Source organism: Dendrobium catenatum, unplaced genomic scaffold (genome assembly GCF_001605985.2).
Source record: "Dendrobium catenatum unplaced genomic scaffold, ASM160598v2 fragScaff_scaffold_1341, whole genome shotgun sequence".
NCBI lineage: Eukaryota > Viridiplantae > Streptophyta > Magnoliopsida > Asparagales > Orchidaceae > Dendrobium > Dendrobium catenatum.
Genome location: NW_021319803.1, coordinates 300,000 through 312,094, shown reverse-complemented (window position 1 = coordinate 312,094; position 12,095 = coordinate 300,000). Strand labels below are relative to the sequence as shown.

At 35.4% G+C, this 12,095-nt stretch overlaps 1 protein-coding gene across 1 annotated transcript; it reads left to right on the top strand.

The window, feature by feature from the left end:
• Window positions 1-7,350: 7,350 nt before the first annotated feature.
• Window positions 7,351-8,831, top strand: LOC110116416 (uncharacterized mitochondrial protein AtMg00810-like). Its single transcript, XM_020849964.1, has 2 exons — window positions 7,351-7,554; window positions 7,818-8,831. Exons 1-2 carry the CDS (start codon window positions 7,351-7,353, stop codon window positions 8,829-8,831), a joined length of 1,218 nt encoding a protein of 405 aa, XP_020705623.1.
• The last annotated feature ends 3,264 nt before the right edge of the window (window positions 8,832-12,095 follow it).

Below are 12,095 nucleotides of genomic sequence, written 5' to 3'. Positions count from 1 at the left end.
AATTTTGATATCCATTTCTGATGTAAGATATAAGGGCCCGAGAGAGATATATTATTTTATGTTGAGATATTTGAAGTACTTGTTTATTTACTTTTAACACCTAATCTATTTATTTCAATTATATATAATTAAGATTATGTTTAGTATGATATATTTCTTATGAACTACCTTTAATTTAATTAAATGCATAGCAAGTGAATTATTGAAAATTTAGATATGTGGGTATTACATATTGAGCTGTGTTGACTCAAACCTATTATGCACTCTATTTCAAATATGGGGAAAGGGAAAGAGTTGGTTGAGTAACTAAGAATTCAGGATCTGATCTGTCTGAGTTTATCAAGGAATTTTTTTTTATTTTTGGTATAGCCATGACTAGTTATTTATCTACTCTAATTCTGGGTTATAGCAACGCGCTATAAGGTATAATTATTGTATATACATTTTGATAATAAATAAAAAGAATAAAAATCTATGGATGAGTATTTTCTTCTATTTACTAGAAGGTAATTAGAAGCTCCACGATATGCTTTAATTTAAAGAAATTTGAAGGTCTTTAAAATTTTGACATGTTCTATCTGTGAGTCATATTGGGTGGGGTTGTGACATAAACTATGTTAGGTTAAGTTTGATTTTATTTATTGGTTTGAAAATATATTCTTATGAGTTATAACTTGCATATTTTGAGATTAAATTTTGATTAGCGTAAATCATATATATCTTGTAGCATATTATAAATATTAAGTTAAATTTATTTGTGGGGGATCTTTCAAAGTTTCAATCTACTGTCCACTTAATGTGATTAAGAGAACTGTAGTGTAGATTGCAGCTTAGGATAGTTAATATCAGCGTTGATGGTATAGCTTAGGTCATTAACTTGGATGCCTCAAAGTGTACAATTATAAATGTTTGGTTCCACTTCTTATAGGAATTTCGTTTGTTGGAAGTGTGCAACCTGCAATCAGATTTGGAATTTGTGCCAACACTATAGTAATTGTTGTTTATTAATGCATAAGCATATCCTTCTTTGTTAAGGGCATTACCCTTATTACTTGAATGATGTTCCTACAAATTTGGGATTGTCAACTATATTTTAAATTCTTATTTATTATTGTATAATCGTAGTATATCTTATTTATTGTTCATGATGATATTGTCATGTGTAGAGCCAATGTTACCATGATAATTATTTCACAAGCTTTTAATCATATAATTTAATTAGTGTGGTAAAATTTTTAATTCATGAGTCTTAATGCTGTTAAATACAATAGATAGTATTTTGCAAATTATACTGGTTGTGGAATTTCTAATTTTTCATATCAACTATATGACACGTATAGAAACTTGCTTTTCAAAATAAAAAATTATATACATGTGTGCAATGGTATGTATGTTGGTATAACCTTATTTAATTTAGGCTAGTCAGGCTGACGGTTCCTCGAAGGACTTTATAAGAAATCATTAGATCTACTTAGGTTGGCGGTAATCTTTCCAAGGCATGGTGTTTAACAAAACTGACTATAATTATATACATATAAATGTATAAATATAATTAAATGTTAGTTAAGAAATAAATGACAAATGGGTCATATAATGGTATGATAATATCTAGCATGATTGTATATGCATAAATATAATTGACATTACATTAATCATAGGAAGACATGTACATTTGCAATAGCAACATATTAAAAATTGTTATTGGAATAATGACATATGATATTGTTACATGGATACATTGATTGTTGATTTCTACTCATACGAGTTGATTTGGTAGAAATGATTTGTGAGGCATCTCTAAGGATTGAGTGTGGTATTTGTAACGGTAAGTGTAGTATCTATATAAAAGATAAACAATATTAGAAGAAAAAAGTGTAAGAGAGAGCTAAGGCGGCAACATTACTAGAAAAACCTCCATCATCACATTCATGCCCTCATACAGATCATATGTCTAACATATCAGGTTAGAACATCTCCTGATCTATCACTTCAAATGGTATTACTCAAGCCTCCATCATTACAACCTCCACCAGTCTAAATCACCACTCCCTAACAATTGCTATCAGTTAATAGATAAATTATTATATGCAGAATCCATACATAGTTCTGTGTCCGGACTCCAATAAAATTACGATACCTGCATTATATACGTGGATATTCATTTCTATTTTCATTTAATATTTTCTTGCCAGCTCAACTGACCCGGCCCAAAAATTGCGAGCTCAAAAATTAGGGTTTAAGAATGGTGCTCTTTTTTAAATAAAATACTGCAAAAGTTCTGTTTTTTTTAGGATTTCAGCTAAATAAGCTTTTCAAAGCTGCTGAGAAAGGAGAAACGAGGAGAAGCCGATGAAGATGAAGATTGGTATGGAGGTGGAGAAGACGATGAAGATGAAGACTAGTCTGGAGGTGGAAAAACGGTTCAAAAAGAGAAAACGAGACATGATAGTTTTTTTCTATATATCTAGGGAATATGTCGGGGGTTCCGAGGGGGTAGCGCTCCTGCAGGGGTTTTCGAGGGCAACGCCCCCGGAACAATTTTTTATTGTAAGAGTAATTTTTAAGGTCTTCATGTTTTTAAAATTTGTAAGTCATTTGTACTCAGTGATTTGCATGCAGTAGTAAAAGTGTAATGTTTGTAAGTTGCTTGTACTCAGTGATTTGCATTGTAAATTTTTCAGTGATGTGTATTACAGAAACTATATGGAAAATGGTTATTTTATTGTGTATTGCTATATATTATTGATGTGTACGGTTACTGTGTACCGCTCAGAAACATATATCATCAATGGAAAGATACCAAGTGGTACCGAGCATTATTGTACCAAGCATGTACCTAGCAGTTCCAAGCATGTACCTAGCAGTACCGAGCATGTACCTAATAGTACTTAGCAGTAATGAGTATGTATTTAGCAGTACCGAGTATGTACCTAGTGGTACCGAGCATGTACCGAGCGGTACATGAGCGGTACACAACAGCATACAACATTAAAATGAACAAAACATCACGTAAATGAAAGCAAAAAATGAGTTTTTCTTTTTCCTTCAACGAGCAATACTAAATAACTTTGTATTTCACATAAAATTTTATAGAGCATGCGTTTAATACTAAACATCACATAAACGAAAGTGAAAAATGAATAATAATTACATCTGAGAGAATAAATAAACGTCCACAAATTTATCATTTTACATAAAATTTTGCATAGTTGATTTACATAAATCATTCTTACCTAGTTTATAAATATATTTCAAAGTTAGAATAAATACATAGAATTAACAAATCACCAAAAATCAAGTGTGAGACATACATGCATTTATGCATAAATGAATCAATTACATAGATACAAAAAACTTCTCTTATTCATCTTTTGCTTCTCCTAACATTTATTCATAAATAATTCAAAAGAAATCCAATCAAATATGTATTTAGTAAGCGTGTTGTTCAAAATATTGAAGCCATCTTCTATGCTTACGAGCTTATCAATGAAATAATCTAAGTGTTTAAATTCGGCCATAAACTTTCTGTGATCCAAAGGGTCATCGAACTTGAATTGAGTTTCCTTTAACTTCTTAAGTTATTATCAAATTGTGGTTGTAGGAGTCTCATTTTTGGTTCGTTTGGGATGGCTTTTTATTATTTCTTAAAGCTATTTTTTAGTACAAAAATTAAAAATTTTGTACTAAAAAGATGTTTTAAAAAACAGAAAGAAAGCTATTCCAAACAAATCCTTTGACTTCTTTTGGGACAACTTTCTTAAAGCTTTTTAAAATTGTTTCTTAGTTTTTTTTTTTTTTTGTTGAATTAGAAAAATTTGTTCTAGAAAGCTGTCTTAAATAAGCAATGAAAAACTGTCCCAAACAAAGCCTTTATTTTGAGATGACTTAGGTCATTTGGGACAGCTTTCTTATTGCTTTATAAAACAACTTTTTAGTACAAAATTTTTAAACTAAAAAAAAAAAATTGTACTAAAACATTGATTCATAAAACAATGTGAAAGCTATCTCAAACGAAACTTTATTGTTATCTTCGAGAAAATTTATTTTATCTTTAATCACAGTAATAATCTCTTCCAAAAGCTTTTCAATAATTTTATTGGTTTGATCTTTAGAATGGTTCACCTTCTTCCCAGTTGATTGAACCTAATCCATATAATGCCTTAATTTATACTTTAGAAATTGGATTTAATTTAGATAGTGCTGCGGCTTATCATGACAGATTGAACTTCAACTTTAAGATCTTTATTCTTGATTAGCAACAATGATCAAAATCAATATGAAATTTTCAGAGTTACCTGAACTTCAGTATTAGCCCTTATTTCAGTGTAAATGATGATTTCCTTTTCCTCAACTAAGTTTCAATAACCTTTCATTCATAGCTAGTGTTAACGGACCTGTTTAAGCTATCATGAGCTTTCCAACTAGTTCAGTCCACTACTCTGCCTCTAACAACTTCTGTACGGAATTCATCCTAGCCGTCTCTTTCTGCTTCCATCTGGACGGTTGATTATTAAGCTAAACCCATATAAATGTAATGTAATAGAGAGCTACAGTAGAGAAGAACGAAAGATCAAACGAGATTACTCCCTTCGAAGGCGAATTCGCTACCTGCTTCTCTCTTCCTTTGCTTTTGCTTGTTTCTCTAACTTGCAGGTCTGAAGATTCAACATGGTATCAGAGCCATTCCAGTTTCGTTGAACTCTGTCATCTTCGCTTAGCATGGACGGAGCTGGATCTTCGTCTACGGATTCTACTGAGCCGTCGCAGACTACGACGGAAGTCGTTATCCCCGCTCAGTTAAAATATCTGATGTCATATGTAAAGACAGTTTTGAATGTGCAGCTTACAGCGGACAATCATCCCATATGGCGTTCTCAGATCTACAAACTGTTTGCTGCAAATGGTTTTCTTGGTTACCTAGACGGCTCCAATCCAAAACCCCCTAAAATGCTCCTGCTCTCCAACGGTACCACAGCTGTTAACAGTGCATTTAATACATGGATGCTGGTCGATCAAAACCTAGCATCAGCCCTTTTTTCTACCATTTCACCTGCACTACTGCCGTATGTTCTGACGCTAGATACTTGTCAAGAAATCTGGAACACCCTAGATCGCCGTTTACAGTCTACTAACCGATCTAGAGTTTTACAACTCAAAAATGAGTTGCATTTGTTGAAACTGAAAGATAAAACAATGCTTCAATATCTATCGGATATAAAGCATCGTGTTGACGCTATCCATGCAGCTGGTTCCAATATTGAAGATGAAGATATTGTGCTCTACACACTCAATGGATTGCCGGCATCCTACAATGCATTTAAAATTGCCATCAGAACCAAAAAACTCACAATTCATCTAGATGAGCTATATTCACTTCTGTGCAGTGAAGAAGTGAATATTGCGGCCGATCAAAGTATCGATCAACTTATCACCAACCCCAATGATTCTGCATTTGCTCTTACTGCATTCCGTGGTCGAGGTAGGGGACGCTCTAGAGGACGTTTCAACAATGCGCGTGGAGGTCGTGCATTGTCTAATCCTACCCCTCATAGTGGTGGACGTCGATCAGCATCTCATATTGAATGCCAAATCTGTTTAAAACCAGGATACTCTGCTGCTAACTGTTGGCATAGAGGTAATTTCTCTTATCAAGCAAATCAGCCGCAGGTGTACATTGCTCATGACGAACAACCCACCGTGGATTGGTTTCTGGATTCTGGTGCATCCAGTCACCTAACCACTGATGTATCCCATTTACAGTCGCCTCATCCGTATGCCGGAAGCTCAAATGTTCAGGTCGGAAGTGGACATTAGCTTCCCATCACTCATTCCGGTCAAGGAATTTTGCCAACTCCTACCAGTAAGCTCATCTTACCTCACATACTTCATGTTCCTCACATAACTCATAATCTTCTCTCGGTTCATCGCCTAACTCATGACAATCCCTACTATGTTCTATTTCATGCAAATGGCTTTATCATAAAAAACTCCACGACTCATCAGACTCTGCTTCAGGGGTCCAATCATCATGGGTTGTACCCTATTAAGCTTCCTGCCTCATCCAACCGAGTCTCCAATCCAAAACCAACCACTGCTCTCTTCAGCAATTCAGCTTCTATAGGCTCATGGCACCATCGTCTCGGACATCCTTCAGCAAACACACAGAAACTTTTATCTTCTCTCAGCTCTTCTAAAAGTTTTGTATCTCCTTGTGATTCTTGTATTCGTGCAAAGAGTCATAGAGAGCCATTCTCTTTATCTTTACCAAAAACTACAAAGTGTTTAGAATTAGTGCATACTGATGTTTGGGGACCTTCTCCAGTCTTGTCTATTCAGCATTTTAAATATTATCTAGTGTTTGTTGATGATTTTACAAGATATTGCTGGGTATATCCCTTAAAATTCAAATCTGAAGTGCTTCACACTTTTTTACAGTTCAAATAGAAACAATTTCAACACCCAATAAAAATGCTACAATCTGATCGGGGTGGCGAATTTGTTAACTCTCAATTCAATAAAATGTTACAATCCTTTGGCATACGCATAGACTCACATGCCCATATACACCTCAACAAAACGGTGTTTCTGAAAGGAAACACCGTCATTTGCTCGAGACAATATGGGATCTCATGTTTCATGCGTATGTCCCTCATCATTACTGGGTTGACACATTACTCATTGCAGCCTACTTAATCAATCGATTACCATCGCCTTCACTAAACAATATTTCACCTTATAAAAAAATTATTCGGACACCCACCTTCATACCAACACCTTCGGGTGTTTGGTTGCTCATGCTACCCGTGGATACCCCCTGATCATCGCCACAAATTTCAACCTCGGTCTCTTCCGTGTATCTTTCTTGGCTATACAACTCAATCAAAAGGATACAAGTGTCTTGATCCTATTACTCAAAAGGTGTATATATCTCGGCATGTGCAGTTTTTTGAACAGATTTTTCCTTTCAAAACTAACAACTCTAATCCTCTCACAGATACCACACCACTTAATGTGTCTAATCCGTTAATTCTCCTACCAAATCCACCCTCAGTTCCTACTACTCAATCATCTCAGCCAAGTGCTCTATCTCTGGTTTCAGAATACATTCCAGAAAATCATTTCCCTCCTTCTCAACATCTATCCAACACTCCGATTTCCATATCATATGAACAAGCTTCACCCGCAGCAACTCTAATTCCTCCAGCCCATACTTCTCGGCATCATATGGTGACTCATCAATAAACGGGACACTTAAAACCAAAACATTTCTTTGACTTACAACATACCATAATTCCCTCAACTCCCACTTCCTTCACTGAAGCAAACAAGCATTCGGTATGGCGGGCTGCTATGTCTGCTGAATTTGAGGCCTTAGTTGATCAAGGCACGTGGACTCTAGTTCCACCTCATCCCACTCAAAATCTTCTCGGCTGCAAATGGTTGTATAAATCCAAATTCAACCTGGATGGAACGTTCACTCGTCACAAAGCTCGTCTAGTTGCACAAGGATTCAAACAAGAATTTGGTATAGATTATACATATACTTTCAGCCCGGTAGCAAAATTTCCTACCATCCGACTCCTATTAACAGTGGCTGTCACTTATCAATGGCCTACTTTGCATTTAGATGTCTCAAATGCATTCTACATGGCCACCTTGACGAACTTGTCTTCATGAAACAACCTTATGGTTTCCAAGATCCATAATTTCCCCATTATGTCTGCCGTTTACACAAATCCATTTATGGGCTTAAACAATCTCCCAAGCAATGGTTCTCTCTGTTTTCATCTCATCTCCTTACTTATGGATTTGTTCAGAGTAAAGCTGATCCAGCTTTATTTCTCTACCATAAGGAGCAGACACAGCTATACCTCTTGGCCTATGTAGATGATCTTCTACTCACGGGAAATGACCAGATTGAAATAGAAAAATTGCTGACCAATCTTAATTCCCAGTTCCGGATGAGAAACCTTGGTACCGTTTCTCACTTCTTGGGAATTCAAGTGATACCTTACTCTACCGGACTGCTGCTCTCTCAGTCACGGTATATTACCGAAATCTTAAACAAAGCAGGAATGCTGGATTGTAAACCAGCTCTTAGCCCTTTATCAACTAAACTTCCGATCCCTTCTCATGAGTCGCAACTGTATCCTCATCCGCAACTCTACAAACAGCTCGTGGGCTCTCTACAGTATGTGACAATTACACGACCGGATGTGGCTTATGCAGTTAATTATTTGTGTCAACATATGCACCAGCCATATTTACTTCATTTTCAGCATCTGCAAAGAGTCTTAAGATACCTGAAAGGCACAACACATTACGCTTTCCCTATTATAAGCAGCACATTAAATCTTCGTGCTTTTGCAGACTTTGACTGGGCTGCTAATGTCCAAGACTGTCGCTCTATTTCAGGTTTTTGCACCTTTCTTGGGGACAATCTACTTTCCTGGTCAGTCAAAAAGCAACCTACAGTTGCTCATTCATCAACTGAGGCGGAATATCGGGCATTAGCTACTCTTGCTAGTGATATCCTTTGGCTGCGTCAGCTCCTTGCTGATTTTATGATTTTAACTCCTCAGCCTACTCCTATTTTCTGTGATAATGTTTCTACAATAGCACTAGCAAACAATCCTGTTTTCCATGCCCGAACTAAACACATTGAGGTCGATTATCATTTTATACGGGATTGTATTAAAGGGCAACATGTCACGGTGCATCATATCGCTTCTCACGACCAAATAGCCGATATATTTACCAAATCTCTATCGGCTAGCAGGTATCAACTTCTTCGTTCCAAGCTGACGATTCTTGAGCCATCATCACCTTGAGGGGAGGTGTTAACGGACCTGTTTAAGCTATCATGAGCTTTCCAACTAGTTCAGTCCACTACTCTGCTCTCTAACAACTTATGTACGGAATTCATCCTAGCCGTCTCTTTCTGCTTCCATCTGGACGGTTGATTATTAAGCTAAACCCATATAAATGTAATGTAATAGAGAGCTACAGTAGAGAAGAACGAATGATCAAACGAGATTACTCCCTTCGCTACCTGCTTCTCTCTTCCTTTGCTTTTGCTTGTTTCTCTAACTTGCAGGTCTGAAGCTTCAACAGCTAGAACATCCTTTTTCTTCAACACAGTTGCTGACCAAGAACGTTTATTACCTTCATTTTCATTGAGTGCACAAATTAATTTTGATGCAAAATATTTTTATTATATTCTTGGCTATTTTAAATGTCTAATTAAGGCTTCGTTTGGGACAACTTTAGATTATTGTTTTTTTCCTGCTTTCAAGAGATTTTTGAACTAAAAAGTTGCTTTACAAAACAGTAAGAAAGCTATTACAAACGAAGCCTAAAGCACTAACGATTCCTCAACAACCTTCAAGGATGGGCAAATTATTGGGTCAGGTGACCGGAGGGGAAAAATAAGTTCGGACATCCAATAAAAATTTACCGCGTCACCTTGCGCTTTAGTTGCACTTTAGTTGCGCTTTACCTGCGCTTTAGTTGCGCTTTTTGACTTGCGCTTTACCTGCGCTTTAGTTGCGCTTTAGTTGCCTAAGTATGAACCTAAAGCACGAAAAAACTATTCAAAACAGACCCTAAGTATGAACCTAATTGCCTCGCTCCAAGAAGCTGATTTATAAAACCACAAATAGTTTTCCAATCAACTCTTATTATTGGGATAATGAAAATTAATGTTTCCTCAAATTTCAAAGTTTACGAAGATTGTCAAGCCAACGAGAGGTCTATTTCAAGAATCTCTATTGAAACAGCTTAAATAATACCAAAAACTTCTTCTCAACATCTGTTACAACCCCTAAGGATTGTAAGGGATAAACAATATATTCGAGCTCATCGACAACTCCGGATAAACGATAACTTTGAACTCGCTAGGAACTCCATGAGAAGAGAAGGAGAAAGAAGAATTATCATATGTTTTTCATTCATATTAATGCCTGTCAATGGAGGTTGTTTATAGATGTATAAGACTACTTATAATTCAATAGTTATCTATTAAGTATTTAAGTATTCTATTCTACACAAAGTATTCTATTCTACACAACTTAAATATTAAGTCCATTTATTTGACTCAATTACTCTATCAACATCATCACTAAGTGACTCAGTGGCCTTATTAATTGCATTAACTTTCTAACTTAAATTTTGTAGACAAATTCTATTGAGGTGGATGAGTAGTTCAAGTTGAATAGGTGAGTTACATTGGGTGAGTACTTTAGTGAGTTATGCTAGTAGATTATTTGTCGAGCTTTAGAAGTCAATTGTTTTAGTTTTAGGCTAAGTTTGGGACAACATTCTTACTACTTTGAAAATCTACTTTTTAGTGGAAAAATCTCTTGAAAGCAGGAAAAAATAGTGGTATAAAGCTCTCCCGAATGAGCATTAATCATCAGAAGGCTTGTCGATGGGCAACTTTTGAGGAAGCGAGTGATTCAAGTCAGCATATTAATACATAGCTTCTCGAAGTTTATCCATATTTGCATCATGACTTAATTAACCTATAGTCCACATGAGTATGTGTATAGAAACCACAAAATTAACCAATTTCCTCTCTTGAAGGGAGTCCAATCTCATTTTAGAATCATCTCAAAATCTTAATGTCCTTCTATAAAGTTCATCTTATTTCCATTAAATAAATGTGGTTCCAATGAGCTCATAAATAAGAGATCATTTTATTTGACTTAATTTATTATTTATAATGCTCAATTCTATTCTAATTTTTTAATATCACTCTAATTTGATTATGGGGCTATTTTGTAGGTTGAAAAAGAAATGCTTTGTAGTTGTTTGAATGAGTGCAAAATAAAATCAGGTGTTTAGGATTAAGATTTCGTATGGGACAACTTTCTTACTACTTTCTAAAGTTGTTTTATAGCACAAAACATTTCGAGTTCAAGAAATTTTTGCACTAAAAAGCAGTAAAACAGCTGTCCCAAACAAAGCCTAAGAGATCATTCCCCACCTCTCGGTCTGAACCCGACGTCGACCTCCTTACACTAGCCGAACTAGAACTTCACTCCCCGGCAGGTATAACATTCTCCTCCTTTTTCCACTTCTTCTTCTCCCTCACACTTCTTCTTCTTCTTGTTTCTTCACTTCTTCTCCTTATATTCTCTTTGCTTTCTTTTATTTCCTCTACTCCTTCAAGAATAACAGCACCCATCACATAAGGTTGTGTAGAATTTATTTCACTTCTATTCTAGTTAATTTTCTGCAGCTTTTTGATTGAAGAACTCACCATGTTGTAAGTATTTCATTTAAAAAAAAATGAGATGGCTGGTTTTGTGGAATATATGTGTTCCATAATAAAGTCTATATTGTTGCCATCATTAAATATGTATAAAATCTGTAGAAGATCATGTTTGTAGATGAGTTATGTCATGTTATGAGTTGTTTAAAGAAGACCTCATGTGTGGGTGATGAAAAATATGACATCCTTCACCAAGATCATCCTTCACCAAGTGTATGGGAGGTGTTTGTAGTAATGTCCACTAGAGGTGTGTATATTTAAGCTTTGATCAAATAAGGTTGTTTGGAAGTGGGAACGTCATAGCACGATGGAAACATCAAATAGTATGATCTATGCTAGGTTTTAATGAAGAAGTTCTTACTATTTCCCTTGTTCTTTCCCTTTTTTCTTTCTCACTTGTTGGATTTCAATTCATTAAAGCATATTTCAGTTGATTGGAGAATTGATAGTGAATCTCCTTACTTTGAGCTTTCCTTGATATTTAAATATGAGGGCTTCATTCACTTCCTTTAAAGGTTAGAGTATTGTATACATATCTTTCATGGTATGGAGTTTTCTTTTTAATTGATGATTTGAATGGGTTGAAACTTTCATTTCACACCAAACAAAAGAAGGATTCATGTCCAACTTTCATCTTGTTCTCATTGAGAAATTTTCGTTTTAGAAAGTCATAAATTGATGTGATATTCTCTCCCATGTCATTAGATCATACTCTTTACATGAAGTTTTGGCAAGAAATACTTTGGTGATTAGAAGGATGGTAATTAATAGACTTTTGTTTGCTATGATTGGCTCTGTCGGCAAGAAATGCATATATAAA

Coding starts and splice junctions, on each gene's coding strand:
- LOC110116416 (XM_020849964.1), top strand. CDS start 7,351: ATGTCTGCTGAATTTGAGGCCTTAGTTGATCAAGGCACGTGGACTCTA. Junction 7,555..7,817: donor ATACATATACTTTCAGCCCG/GTAGCAAAATTT, acceptor GGATTTGTTCAG/AGTAAAGCTGATCCAGCTTT.